Genomic DNA, 15,823 nt, shown 5'->3' with positions numbered 1-15,823 from the left:
GGCCTCGGCTCCCCGCGGGGAAGGAGGCCGGGCAGCCGCTCGTCCGACCCGCTGACCGCTAGGCAGTAGCTGCAGCGGCTTGCAAAACGCCAGCATAACTCCTAATACTATTTCCTCATCGATGCTTTTTCTGTGCTACCCTGAACCCGCGCATTACTTTGAAGATTTGTAAGTTTAAGATCGTATTAAACATTTTCCAGCTTACATCAAGCATCCGAAGGGACATACTGCAAGTTTGCAATGGCAGCCCCTGCTTTACGCACGCCACTCACAGGCCTTTGCTCACCCTTTCAACACCCCATCAGTCGGGTAAAATTTGCAAATTACCCAGAGAGAAAAAATGACCTGACAAATACCTCCTAAGATACCAGTGTCCAAGAGGAATCAGAACTAAAATCTGTCACCCATCTGTTTTTTTATCATTCTTTGATCTTACACACACTGCTAAGGAAGAACTTTTAGGTTGTTTCTCTGTTACTCTAAAGTGGTTTCAGTGATAAAAGAAAGCATGGAAAAGACAAGTATTTGTAGCACCAAACCCTGAACACAAAAAGATAAAGTTAAATAATACAGTATTTTTGAAAAAGCATTAAATTTTACAGCATTAGTTTCCTGGTTAGAGAGATGCCTCCCCGAAATACAGCAAAACCTAAGAATAGCCTTTATTTAAGAAACACTGATTATAAACTTATTACTGATGATGCATAAAGTAAGCACAACTCACATTGGTGGACTGCTCGCCTGCAAAGAACCTTTTTTCCCTGGCGTGGTGATAGACACCTGAGCACCTCAGCCGGGCAAAGGTTCGCTGGCCCAGTCCTCCATTCATTGCGCATCCAAGACACGCAGCTCTGCTATTCCAGCAACAGAAGGGATGCAGCCAAATGAAATGCTTTCAAAGTGCCTTCAGAAATGCTCTTGTATAGTATTGACACATTGCTAGGAAACAGCAGCTGCTAGATGACCTAACCAGTGAAAAAAGTAAGCACTCCGGCAGCTGTGTAAAGATAACCAGATTTGCAGTTACAGATCACATCCTCCTTGCCACAACAGTCACACTGCACCTTCCAAATCAGCACAGTAAAGTATCTTTTCAGACAAGCCATTCAAATCAAATCAGTTAGCAGTTGCCTTGATTTAAATAATCTATTTTCATGTTGGTCTGAATGGGCACGCTTTATTTTCTTAAAGAAAACTCACTGTTCACCACGGGAACATGTTGATACAATATAAGATAAAATGTAGACTACATTTGGCACTTCTTTTTGCCAGCCAGTGACACATTCTTTATTTATGCCCATTTATTTAAGAAATTCTATAGTTTTTAAAACAATTCCTTGGACTCTTAATTTTCATGCAGTTTTGTACTCCCTATTTATTATCTCTGTCAATAACTATTCTCCACTTCTGATGTAGATTTCCATCAAGTAGTTCTCAACCAGGAAAATGCAGCTGCTTTCTGTCCTCCTTGTTTTGTTCAGGTAACACAAAGGGAGCAGAATAGAAAAGGGGGCTTCCATCATTTTTCTTTCTAAAGTTATTCTTAACATTTTGCTAGTTTTCAAAGCATATACTAAAAAAAAGAACAAAAAACAACAACAACAAAATAGAAGTCTTATTTATCTACTGGTTTGTTTAAACACTAAACCAGCTTCCCTGGAAGCATTCTGGGGGACGCTGATCACTATTGGATTGCCTGTTCTCCAGTCAGCTTGAAACACAGCAACGACTAATACAGTTTGAAGAGCAGGATAAGCACAGACATGCCTGAAGCTACTGGAGAAATCTGTCCTACAGGGAGGATTATCCTTCCCAGACTTAAAAACACAGTACAGCTACAGACCATTCTCTCTTTGAAAATTTAGCTTTCAGGAATGTCACGGGTTAGACCCGAAACAAGGATCATGTAGTTACCAGGGGACAGGAGTGCCAGCTCAGGAGCTGGGATTCAGTCCTTTGCACTCCACCTCCTTTTAGAAGATACCATGTGCCTCATGTAATGTTCAAGCTCCTAGCTTTGGGCTATGCTGTATCAAACTAAAATAGAACTCAAGGGTTCCATGCTGTCCCCACATCTTTTGAAAGGCAAGGAAGTAAAATACCAAGTTTCATTCTCTACCTGTGTATCTCAGTCACAGAGAGGGGAAATTCAACAGCTCAAGTGGCAAGAAAGCAGATATGAAAATTCCTTCATATGCTGCTGGTACAAATCACGTCTCAGAAGCATGCAAAAAGCTGAGGAGCATGCTGATGAGTCATCTCACATAAAGAAAAAGTTATGGTAACATCAGAAAAGGAAAGAAAGTTTCAGTTGGAGTTTGAGTTAGGCAAGATCCTGCCTATGTGTAACTTGAGATCCTGTTCTGTTCCTTGGAATGTGCCTGAAGCCAAGCACAAGGCAGTTATGAGATGGTGGGCCTAATGCAAATTAAAACTTTTGCAGTACATTCATTCAGATAAATATAGGAGAGGTTGTGATTAGTGAAATATTCTGCTGCGTAGCCTTTGGACTCATCCAGTGTTTAACCACTAATTGTTCTTAACGACCCATCATACAGCTAAGATTACAGACCTGAAGATTCAGTCCCCTGATGCCTTAAGTATGTATTGTGTTTTGATAGGCTGGTTTTCTAAAAAGGTGGCATATAAAGACAGAAAAATATAGACTGGATTTACGATGCTTTCTAAATACTCTATCAATTATAGATCAAGAAAAACAGAAGTAGCCTTTTTTTCTTAGAAAGAAAATGTCAAACCAGCTTTAAACCATGACAAGCAAATTTAGAGAGTACTCTGGTAGATACTGTAAGTAAAAGAGTGAGCAATGAGAAACAGCTTGATTTGAACTGATATCAAATCCAGTTAAAAAAAAAAAAGTGTGCCTGTTTTTAATCATCTGGTAATATTCAGAAAGATCACAGTGTAGTATTGGTTTTGGCAGTATAACTTACAGGGGGGTTGTGTGAAGGGACTCTGAATAATTTTTCTCCTCTACAGTTTTTCACAGCCGCTCATCTCAGTAAGTACTCTCTTTAAAACTCTTAAGAAGCTCTTTAGAGAACGGTTCGTGGTTTCAACTAATATAAAAGAACCATACTGTTCTCCCTGCTGAGCTGTTCTCCCTTTCAAGTAAGGAAAATAAAACCTCAGTTATAACTCAGCACTAATTTCTCATTTAAAATATCTGTAAAGTTGTTGGAGATTTTCAGATACTTTGAAACAACCACATAATCACAGGATATTAATACTGTTTCTATATATTAAATATGGCTAATGCATATCCAGGAAACATTCCCAATAAATACTGGTTTTAGTGAAAAGCATTTGAATAAATACTATTTTATTTTATATAGCTACATGGTAAATTCACAACACCTGCAATTAGAACTTTGTACACAAAATATTTTAATACAAGTTCCACCAATTATACATAATTTAATAGCAGTTTACTATCAACAGCATGACTCAACAAGGATTGAAATGACCCTAAATGCCTTAGGCAACCAAAGTGACCCAGGTGACTTGGGCTTCTTCCTTGCTGGGTCATGAGAAATACTGTAACACAGAACCCTTTACTCTTCACAGAGGCTCATGCTGGACTGATTGGCCACTTCCACTGTCTATTTAACATGCAGATTTTATTCTGATTTATTACCGACAGTGGCAGAGCAATAAACACAGAAGTGCTTAGAGTATGACAGAAATTAATACACTTTAAATTGCTGATCCTGTAGCTAAATTCCACTTACCTGAATTTATCTTCATTTATCTCCATTCCATCTGTTACAGATATTCCAATGAAAGTCAAACAGATGTAGCAGGAAACACTGTGAATCAGCAGCCTCCTCCAGATCCCACAGTGCCAGAAGAAAGCCTTACTTGCACACCAGTACTCAGCATCTCCCCTGCTGGAGGTCACAGCATAATGAGATACACCCGTAGAAATGTTTTTGCAAGTGCTCCTCAGCCTGTCATTCAAAATGTGCCAGGCTAAATTATTATCAGAATGATTTAGTGAATCTGATTGACATAGGTTAGAGAGCACTTACAAAACACCATCACCAGCAGAGATGAGGAGGCAGTAGCCTCCAACAGACAAACAAACAGAAGGGTAGATTACGGCTGACTTTTGTCTTCCACCAGCGCTGCTGTTTGTAACGTAAATGGCTATCTACAACATAAGTCTAGATTGCACACTTTTGAGATATCAGTCATGCCTTCTTTTGTATTTGCATTTGTAACTATTGTATTTTTTACACTACTGGAATCAAACAAGTAATTGTAGCTAGCCAACTATCTCCTTCTAATTAAACTAGAACAATTGTTTCGGCTTCAGTGTAACTGTGCTGGTGCAAAACTGCAGGAAAACTACCCTATGCATCCATTGCCAAGAGAATTTTTCTACTGTTTCTCTTACCTATATATTTAAATGCTATCAGTTTCCACAGTATCTGAGAACTTCCCCATTCAGTGTACTTATCCAGCAATACACATGAGTATGTGTTAAACATGAAAATGTCATTATTCCCATTTCACAAAAAGGACAGGGACACAAAGAACCAGGTTGTCAAACCAAATACCTTTGAAAATAGAGACCACAGAGGTTAAGACTCACTTTTCAAAAGAGCTGGAGTTTCAACAGAAATACTAACATTAGTTACCAGATTTTCAAAAAAGTTCATCTATGGACAGGCTAAAATTTCAAAAATCTGGTCATAAGTGACATGCCCAATGTAACATAGCTGGAGGCAAAAAGGGAAATTTGTTGGATAACAAATTATTATAACTCATGTGAACTAAAGCATATTCCAAATGTACTGCAGGTACTCACAAAGTCAAAGTACAGTTTTCAAATAACAGAGTGGTTATATTAAGCTGCAGAAAGACTTGGATATTCATAGGCAAAGGATACATGTGGCTAAGCCACTGGTTTTCAGCCTATGGTATGTGGATTTTTACAGGTTTATGAGCAAGCAGTAAGAAGGCCTACTGTACACTGGCCTAAACTCTCACTGAGTGGGGGTTCACATCTGTAATGGAAACATTCCAGGAGACTGCGAAAAAAAAGTAGAAAACAAGTGAGCTAAATTTTAGGCTTGTGCTTTACAAAAACCAGAAAATAGTGAGCCTCATTTAATTGTCAAATGCAACGTACATGCCCTGCAAAACTATGTTGCTCAAACTGTGCAGAAACAGGTGTTTCCTGTAACAAGAATCCTATCTATTACACTGTTTTTCTGAATTGCATTAGAAACAAACACCATCAAAAAATAGCTGGATAGTTTGCCTACTATAAAAGGTCTTCACTGAATCAAAGGGAGCGCAGAAGCATTATACATCCATTTGAAGACTAGAAATTTTCTCAAGAAGCAGCATAGATGCTAAGGTCCAAAAGAGCAAGTGGTTAACTGGGTAATCTGTACTCTGTCTGTTACAAGTTTTATAGTTCTATAATCAAAAATTTTAAAAATTAAAAATTCTTTTAAGCAAAGCTGCCTGAATAAAGTTGGCCTGTAAATTAGGTGTGGATCATGACTCCAACCCAAAAAGAAAGAACCTTTTTTTTCCAAGTTTCAGCCCCCCTCCACACACACGCATACAACCCCATCCCCAACCTACAGCATTTTGCTTATAGAATGGTTTCTGGAAGCTGTATGTGTTGGGAGGAGAAGAGGATACAGTTCCTCCTCAGACAACTCGGCACAACATGAGCTATGCAAACTTTCCTGAAATGTGAGGGTATCTGCTCCACCAGAGGTAAAACTGACCTGCATTTTGAAATGAGCACACCACAAACTCACTTTGCATGTCTTGGACAAAAGGTCTATTTTCAGAGGTGATCAGAAAGAGAGAAGCTACGTCACTTCCCTGCATACCAGCACGGTAACTATGAGTGGCCACCACTTAAGAAAACTGGAAATACAGCACCTTGTTATTTTTCCCCTGTGTCATTAATATTCATACATGTATCCCTTGGGAACTGGCCCACAGTGCATAGCTATTACAGAATACTGCTAACTCATTCTTATAGTATTTGGAAACACAAAAGCATGTGTTTACCAGGTTTCCAGTGCACAAAGATCACTGTAGTCATCTCTACTGGTTAGTAGTCATTTAACAACTCTTGCATGATTTTTTGTTTACATTGTGGATCTTGAGAAAGAAAAATTGTATGTTTAGACATCAACTCTAACAGTTCACTTCTACTAGAAATTTGAACGCTATTATTTAGGAAACATATTCAGACAGATTCAGACAGATTCATAGGATATTAACTGCATTTCTAAACATCTCGTTTTTAAACAAAGAGATTTTATTTCAGGAGCAACTGTAGGCCAATATTCCAATAACCTCTTTCAGGCATATAATCTACGTACTGAAGAATAGTTTTAGGCCCAGACTTACAAAATTAGGTGCTTCCAGGTCACACACCCAGATTTAGGTGTTTGCACACAACTGGTACGATTATACTGAGTGCTGAGCACTTTCTGATGCTATTCCTGTGCCGCTGGGCTGTCGCATTGCAAGTTGCAGCCTTTGCTGCCCACATTCTCCACCTGCTGTTGCATCTAAATTTTAACAGCCTGTCCTCAAGGTTGGGGTCCAGACTAAATATCTCATGAAATTTATGTGGGCGAAAGAAACACACCACACACACAAAGCCAAGAATTAAAGTCTTAGCAAATCAAAAAGTTACCATTAGGCCAGTTACAACAATGCTAACATTTACAGTCCAAATTAGCCAATTATTGCAGCTCATGCAATAACAATATAATTAAAACTACTATATACAAACTTCCTAGTATCTACCCCTCTCTCTGTATCATGCTCACCCTTCCACTGCCCCTCTGGGTCCAAAAGTCAAAGACACCAGTCTTCTTTAGAAAAAGTGAGGGCTGACTACATGATTTGTCAGCATCCCAGGTTCTTCGTCATGATTACAATGTTAATATTCAGGGTTTCTTCTTCCTCTTTGTCAGGAGGAGAATAATGTTGATGTTGGGCATTTCTTCCTCCTCACTTTGGGTCTGCTTGGGGTCATTTTCATGTATTTGCTAACAGTCTGCTCACTTGCTATTTCTTCACTGGTTCACAATTCCATGTTATATCTCACTTTACTACATGTGATATGTTTTAAATACATTGCAGACTTGTTCTTTGTTCTCTCCGTTATCCCCAAAAATGGATTTACCCAGCTCCCAAGGCTTCATTCCTTTAGTAACTTGTATTTGATCATTTGTGGTTTGTATCTATAGCCCTGAGGCCTCTGTAACTCTCTTGTGCTTGAATTTTCAAGGTCTCAACTAGCCTTGTGCTTGTATTTTGGAGGCCCAAAATTCCCACAGCCTTCAAGCCGTAGTTTCCAGATAACTTAATTAATGTTTTATTAACACAGCCTAACCACCTGCAGCTAATATCTAGTAGTTTTGGCAATATCACTGATGGATTATTAAAATTACTTTACAACCCGTCATGTCGTAGTTTATTCAGGCCTAACCAAAGAGCACCTCAGAAGGCTGACAGGAGAAAGCCCAAATGAAGGATGCTAAATTGAACTTTTTACTTATGCCACATGTGACATACAGGAGCATAGGCCAGGCACAAATCTGCCTAAATGCAGATCGGCCTGGGAAAGAACATGTTAGAGAAATACCAACTAGATCATTATAGATGACAGCAACCTTCAACATTCCCTGTGAGGGAATGTTCTTGGTTATCATTCATAGCAAAACTAGTATAATGGGATAAAAAGATAGAAGCTCTTAGCCTGTCATTGCAGAACGTTCTTTTTGCGTGTTTGGCGTGAATTTCAACACCCTGATATCCTTTCTCATTCCTGTTAGAGACGCTCTTGGGTCCATGAGACACTTGCTTAACATGGGCTTCATTACTGTACCACTCTGGTCCTTCTGTATTATCTTCTTGGCAGGGGCAGGAAAAGAAAGTGGTCTAGAACTGTGAATTTCCACTTATTTCTTTGCAGTTATCTAGAGAGAAGCTGCTGGTAACTTGACATATGGCAAATATGTTAAACTTAAAGAGCTGCAAACTTTGGATGGGTCTTGAAACAACTATGTTTAAATGGGTACAGCTGTTGTGCATGGAACTAACTGATCAGCTATTTTAACAAGAGAAAGTCATCTTCCTGTTTAATATAGGTGGCTAACAGAACCAACAATCTTTGCCTTAAACCTTTTAGACTGTATTTTTCATTACTTTATTTCTGTTACTTCTGTGATCCATTCAAAAATGCTGGGGCCCTTTTAGGCGACTCCACCAATGCTCCACTGGAATGCTGGCAATTCAAATGGGACATACCGAGGACAGATGCTGGCACTGAAGCTGAATTTGCCTATTTTACTTGATACACTGAGCATCATTTAAACAGGAACTGTTTTATCAGTCCCTATATTAAGGAATTTCAGGAGGTAAAGTTGAGAGAAGGAATCTGCTTTTGCAAGGCAAAAGTTCTTATGAATTGATCAGTGATTTCAGAATATTGCCAAAGCTCAGAAGGAGGAATTTCCTGCAGATGTGAAAAAAACTGGCTACCAGGAAAAGAGTCTGGCCTCAATCCCTACTGAAGTCAGTAGCGAAACTCCTGCTAACTTTGATGACAGTAAGACTACCCCCTTCAAGGGTAAAGCAGCAGTATATATAAATTTAACGCAAGGGGAGCATCCATTCTGGAATAATTATAATTATAATCCCTCTAATAAGGGGTTCAAATTGCAGCAAGCCTGACTCAACCCGTCATCTGGCAGAATAGATAAACAGAGAATTATGGATTCCGTCGCATCTGGCTGTTTCTTACGAAACCAAAGTCCTGCTCACTGAGCCCGGGCACAAGCAATCCCACAAATGATGGTACATTTTATAAGAAGCTGGGAGACTGTCCAAGGGTTCTCAGCCAAAATTTCCCCTCCCTTGTATTGTTATATAATGTGCCATTAGCATTTGTGTGCTCCTACTACACAGACAGTTTCCAAATGTGCTCAGTCCTTACTGAGGCAAACTCCCTTGGAAACTAAATGAAGTCTTGCCTCAGTAATGACTTATATTGGGCCTTGTATTAATAGGAGATACTCTCCATCAGTATATGTCAGGAGAATGCAATGCTATATCAATACTGTACCACACAAATATACTGTCAAATAAAGCCCTGTTCTTCAAAAAAAGTCAATGATACTTAATGCAAAATGGCTTAGACTAAGTATAGTTATTTGTATTTATTTATAAAGATCAGAAAGCAAAGGGCAAAAACTCATGAAAAACATATGTTACTCAGTGATACTGTGCCTCTCAAGTTTTAAATTACTTAAAACAATGAAAAAAGATCAAAGATATATCATTTTCACTAAGTGGTAAGTCTCCATCCTTGGAGATATTCAAAACTCAACTGTACACAGTCCTGGACAACCTGCTCTAGGTGACCCTCTCTGAGCAGGGCCAGGGGTGGACCAGACAATTTCCCTTACAACCTCAACTATTCTGCGATTCTCAGATTCTTTGTAGTGGCGCAAAGAGATGGTAAGCATTACGCTTCTGACAGAATGGCCCACTTGACAGTACCACTGCAAGCTCCAAGTAATCGATATGGCAGTATCTCCACAGAAGGACAGAGGGAGTTCATCCATATAATCAACAACCAGAGGCTTGGAGGACAGAATCTACAAAAAGGAAGCCAATCATCTCTCTTGCAAGTACTAGCTTATCAGTCTTTGGGATAGATTCAATAAAAAGAGTTCAACGCCAAAAATGGGATGTAGCCGTATGAAGGGACTTTAATCTAAAATTGCAATGCAAATAACTTTGCTCAGTTGCTGCCTAACCCTAATTTCCAAAGACAATTCCCTGCTCAACTGTAAAGCTTTTCTACAGATGCACATTTCTGCATGCCTGTAAAACCCCCGTCTTAACAGAAATGAAGAATTTAGTGCCTAGTTCATACCTGTGCTTGGTTGGGATCCAAAACTTTGTGTTCTTTGGCTCAAGTTTCCTAGAAGGCTTGCCCCTATAGACATTTACAGAGCCTTGGACACTGACAGGGTCAGGACTATACAAAATGCAGCTGTGGCCATCATTTTCTTTTAAATATGTGCTCCTTCACTCCCTTTATGTAATGGCCTATGGTAGTAAACACCACAGTAAAGGTTCAGCTGTGCAGGAACACTTTTCACTGCTGAATAGTGCCATTGTAAATGTGAGATTACTCTGTCCAGGAAGTAGCAGCATGACATTGTCCCTTAGTGGTAATGGTGCTTATCAGGGGAGAATTGCACTCTGGGCTCTCTCACTTTCTGTTTGTTAAACTAATACACAAAAAGAAAGTGGCAGAACTACCACTTAATGCTCTTTCCACTTCTCCATAAAAAGGATGTCAGCACCTCTCTTCAAGGCTAAGGTTCCCAAGTGGATAGAAGTGTCACTGCTGTCTTGAGGGAGATTTCCTTGAGCTTAGAAATGGTCAAGATACCAAGCTCACATCTATTCTGAATGTTTCCTGTCAGCTAGCTTTAGGCAGCTGCAAGCTGACCATGCCGGACTTAGGCTGTCCTCTGCTCAGCCTGCTGCTTGTTCTGGATCCCATTATGAGGTGCTTCACTTCTGGATTCCACTCCTGTGCGTAATATCTGACACATAATCAGAAACAGATCCTGGTCCAACACTCTAGCCAGCCAAAAATGGAGAAAAACAGACTGGCTGACATTCCACCAGAGTTACATTCTCACAGACATACTGATGCCTATGGGATGACACAGATGTAAATTAATTTGGCCCCAATATTATCGCTTGTAGTTGAAACATTCAATTGTTTATAACAAAGCTGTAGTAGATATGAAACATACAGGTCTTTCAGATACTTCACATTGCAACAGCAATTGCAATGTTTGTACTCAGATGTTTTGGTGAAGCCAGAACTGGAGCACCATGGTGGTCAGAGATCATGAAAAATGAGTTCCTGAAATGTCTGAAACACTATACTCAAATAAAGAAAAACACCCTTCAAATAGATCACCTGCTAAATAGGAGGAACCAACTCCTCAGCTAATATAAACCCTTTAAAGATAACATTTAAGCAATTTACAGATCCTGAGAATCTTTGCTCCAGAATAAATAGGACTGAAAATAACCATTATGCTTTTTCTTCTCCCTCCTTGTTCACAGCTCATTCTGTATGGATCTTTCCTAATGACTGATACTAAAGTAATCAGCTCCTTGGGCAAGTGTGCAACAATTGCAGGAACCCAGGGCTTTTCTCAGAAAACGAGGAAAAAGAAACTTTGGAGATATCTACAAGTAAAGCTTTAAATAATCTCCTTCTATTAAAAAATGAAAAAAAAGAGACTGTCCTCCATCCTAGGTACTTTGGAGCTGGGTACTTCCTCATGATAAAATTTGTTTATAAGATATATGAGGAAAACAACTAGAAAATTATCTATATCAAACTTAAGAAAGAGCAAGTTTAAAGCATCACTGCTGAGAAGAATTATGTACCTATCTAATTTTACGTATTATGTGCGACATTAAGTTATGGGGGTAAAGAGTCATCCAGAGGCAAAGAATGCAGCTTCAGGGCAAACTTTATGGCTCGATGTCATATCTGCCTACAGATAAATCAGCAGTCTTGTGCTACAACACACAAAAAAAGGATCAAACACAAAATGTATGGAAATAAAGGAAGAGCCCAAAAGGATGGAACACCCCTACCAAACAAAACTTATTTGTAACCTCTTGGTAACCAGCCTAGTGGTGTATGTACAGAGTGGGGTTCACTGTTGTGGGTAGAGTTTACCACCATGGGGCCAGTAACAGAAGAAAATGAGTCTTACTGTCTCATCAATACTGATATTAGGACCTGCTCCTCAACTATAAAGCTAAAGCTGATTACAGGGATGTATATGAGTGACTAGCTGAAACTGAGTCATTATTTCAGATTTAATCCTGTTTCTAAACAATTTTTAAAGCTTGTAAACACTTAGGGGAAATATTACTATGTGCCAGTAGTTAGCCATGGGAGAATTTATTTAATTCTTTGGCTCTAAAACTTCATTTTTCTGTGCCTCTGATTATTCATCAATAAAATAGGCATATTTCTTGTTGTACTGAATGTTATGTACCTTTAAAGAACTTTGAGAGCCTCATATGAGAGATATTAAATACACGTATTTATTCATTCATATCATAATTAGTAATATCCAGTTTGCTTTCATCTACAGGAAAAGTATACCTTTGTCACTATAATACTGAGCATAATATCAGGAACACCTGCAATGGTTATTATACTCCGAAGGTTTTACCACTTGGAGCTTCTATAGGTCCTTTTCTTGATAACACCACTGATGTACACTCCTTTCTCTTACTAACTATACAGTTTCCTTTTAAATTCTGTTAGATGTCTTTGTCAAGCAAAAATGTCACTCACCTGGCTTTAAGGCACTGAAAATGTAACTGATTCAAGGACCTGCTTTAGGATTCTGCAATATGGGTCAGCCTGCTTTGCTGAATGTAACCTAATGAACCTGCATGAGATGAGCAATAAAAGTACATTGCAGTTGTAGCATGATAACTCTTACCCATGTAAGTTCATTCTGGATTGCCCTTCTAAGTCTAACATCATCTTATAGAGGATTTTGCTGTCAGCATATATCTTAGGTCCCCAAAGCACCCTAAGTGCATGTCTGCACTACCAGTAAACCACAAGCCAGGGCTTATTCTCAAGACCAGATTCATCCAGCATCCTCAGTGTAGCCATCAGGCCTACGCTAAAAAGGGGATCAGAGCTTTTCGATGCAGAGGTTCTAAGTACATATCCTCAAAAGTCTGGCCACTGCTTAGGCCAAGTGCACAGCAACCCATCCCCAGCTGAGATCATAAGCTCGGGCCTAAGCAACATTCAGTAGATGCTCCTTGTGCACACAGCAGTTGCAGTACAGTGAGCTATGTAAATGCTGTGAGGTTTGGGCCCACTTCATCTCACAGTGTAGCTCATGAAAAATCAAAGTCATTCAGTGACTTCATGTCTCTCAAGTTTTAAGTTAGTTACAACAATGAAGAAAGATCAAAGATAGATTATTTTCACTAAATGGTGAGTCTCCATCCTTGGAGATATTTAAAACCCGACTGTACACAGTCCTGGGCAGCCTGCCCTAGCTCACCCTGCTTGAGCAGTGGGGTTGGACCAGATGATCTCCTGAGGTCCTTCCAACCTCAACTATGCTGTGATTCACAGAATCACAGAACAGTTGAGGTTGGAAGGGACCTCTGGAGATCGTCTGGTCCAACCCCCCTGCTGAAGAAGGGTCATCTAGAGCACATTGCACAGGATCACGTCCAGGCGGGTTTTGAATATCTCCAGAGAAGGAGACTCCACAACCTCTCTGGGCAACCTGCTCCAGTGCTCTGTCACCCTCACAGGGAAGAAGTTTTTTCTCATATTCAATTGGAACTTCCTGTGTTTCAGTTTGTACCTGTTGCCTTGCGTCCTGTCGCTGGGCACCACTGAAAAGAGTCTGGCTCCATCCTCTTGACACCCTCCCTTTAGATATTTGTATACATTAATAAGATCCCCTCTCAGCCTTCTCTTCTCCAGGCTAAACAGGCCAAGCTCTCTCAGCCTTTCCTCATAAGAGAGATGCTCCAGTCCCCTAATCGTCTTTGCTGGACTTGCTCCAGTAGTGCCACATCTCTCTTGTACTGGGGAGTCCAGAACTGGACCCAGTAACTGTAACTGTAATTGTGGCACCTCAAAATATTTTTCCTGCCTCACTTGCTGCCTTAATATATATGATCAAGTAATGGACTGATTACGATTTGACATATTACCACATATTAGCTGTGTCACAGTAGCAAAACTCTTAGCCTGCAGCAAACATCAAGTCATCTACTTAACCTACTCCATAGTGGATTACCTTAAATAGCATTACATTTGCCTCATACAAAGCACAGGCAAACAGATATTTAACTCAGATTACCAGATAAACTGATTTTGCCTCTGAACCTTTAGCAAGATGATTTCAGTGAGTTTTGACCTGAGGCCAACTGTTATGATCTGGGATTTTAAGAGATGGCAACGACTCAGTCTCTAGCCTCAGATTAGGTCCCAGGAAAGGCTGTTAATAAAACTCACAAAAGGCCCACAAAGAAGCAAAACACACAAACAAACTACGGTCCCACTGAATGAATGACAAAGGTTTTCTCACATCTTACCTGCCATTTCATGACATCTCAGCCAGATGGAAATGTTGGATTTAGTTTATGAAGAACAGAAGCTGCTTTTTTTTTTTTTTTTTTGAGAAATGTATCTGCAAGATTATATTATTTTGTTGCTGAGTGCTGCTTTGTGGTGGAATGGTTGCTGCAGTCTTTCCATTGCCAGTAAACCTAAAAAAATTGGCGCATGAAATAAAAATCATCATAAATATTATACATCAGTGGCATGACATGCAAAAGCTAGATTATTTTGTTTAAGTCTTAAAATAAACACTCAATCTTTGCAAAATGCTATGACAATTAAACAAACAAAAATAATTTTCCAGGATCTGAAGTTACAATAGCAGCCATTTATCCAAATGCAAATGAGAAATGAGACATGATCTTTTGTCCCAAAGCAGTAAGATTTTACACAGTAGTGCCTAAAACAATATTGAAATAAATAATGCTTTTGAAATCATATTACATTGTTAAATAAATGCTAAAATTTTTAATCCTCTTGAAAAAGATAAGCCCTACATCAGTAGCTTCCAATGATTCCTCAAAGCGTAACTGGTGAAAACTTCAGAAACCACTACATGAACTAAGTGCAGTGAAAAACTCATATATGAGACAACACTGGCCTACAGATGCTTTCTTATGACTGCTTTAGTCTTACTCTACTTTAGAAGCATACAGTGCTGTAATAACAATTACTCTAATCCTGTGCTTTTGGCATGCATTTTTGAAATACTGACATGCTAATTACAATCACATTCAATTACCTGACCTCTCTTTCTGCTATGATTTAGTTTGTGCATATCACTCAGCACTTAAGCAATCCCAGAAATCTCAGGTACTCTTGAACTTCAGCATGAAGCTACAGCAGCTTCATTCTTCAATGTGTAAGAAAAAGATCATGGCTGGGGCAGCAAATTGCAAAAACCTGCCACCAGATTCAGCTTTCTGGTGGTGCAGGCACTCACACGTGGTGGACAAGTGCCTCGCCCATTGTTTGTTGGGTAGCATGGCAATTCGGGCCCCCAAAACACAGCAGGAGCTTTGTAATAGCACAGAGCCAGATTTCTCCGGGCCTGCCCCACAGCCAACACGTGCCTCCCTGGGCACCAGCCTGCCCTCAAAAAAAAAGGAAAAAAAAATTGTCCTTTGGATGTTGCATTAGCAGACACAGCCCTGAATTTAATCCCTCTGCCCCCAATGGACATGTATTTGGGCCTCTGGCAAGCATGGCTTGGTGCCTCCATGATGGCACACTAGGCCCCACGTGGAGGGGGCCCATCACCCCCCTCACCCACCCCTGTGAGACCTGCGGGCCGCCCCCCGCACCCCTCAGCACACCCGGGGGAACACGACAGCCTCCCTCCCTCCCTGCCAGGCCGGGCCGGGCCAGGCCCGGCCAGGCCAGGCCAGGCCGGGCCGGGCCAGGCCCGAGGCCTCCACCCCAGCCACCGCCATGTTGCCCCCAGGGCCTCACCCCTCCCTCGCAGCCCCGCTTTGTAAACCATTATGGCACTGAGCGGCCCCTCCTCCGTAGTGTTTTGAGGGCGTAACGCCCCACGCGTTATTTTCAAACCACCGGTGGGGGGGGGGGCGTGTGTGTGTGGAGGGA

The 15,823-nt window shown here is 40.4% G+C and overlaps 1 protein-coding gene across 3 annotated transcripts in view; it reads right to left on the bottom strand.

The window, feature by feature from the left end:
• FKBP9 (FK506 binding protein 9) overlaps positions 1-15,061 on the bottom strand; it is a 34,546-nt gene extending 19,485 nt beyond the window's left edge. Inside the window, exons 1-3 of one of the 3 annotated variants that reach the window (XM_026068601.1) lie at positions 14,979-15,061; positions 14,212-14,385; positions 12,428-12,524 (exon numbers count right to left, since the gene is read on the bottom strand). Coding sequence is in view for 2 of the 3 variants with exons in the window: in XM_026068599.1 (XP_025924384.1) it covers positions 3,750-3,775 (26 nt within the window). In the remaining variant the exon portion in view is untranslated. Of the gene's footprint in view, positions 1-3,749; positions 5,055-12,427; positions 12,525-14,211; positions 14,386-14,978 lie in introns of all 3 variants that reach the window. The other 2 variants (XM_026068599.1, XM_026068600.1) reach the window with 2 other exon arrangements.
• Between the last annotated feature and the right edge of the window lie 762 nt (positions 15,062-15,823).

This window comes from Apteryx rowi, unplaced genomic scaffold (genome assembly GCF_003343035.1).
Source record: "Apteryx rowi isolate R43461 unplaced genomic scaffold, aptRow1 scaffold_276, whole genome shotgun sequence".
NCBI lineage: Eukaryota > Metazoa > Chordata > Aves > Apterygiformes > Apterygidae > Apteryx > Apteryx rowi.
This window is presented reverse-complemented; position numbering and strand designations above follow the sequence as displayed.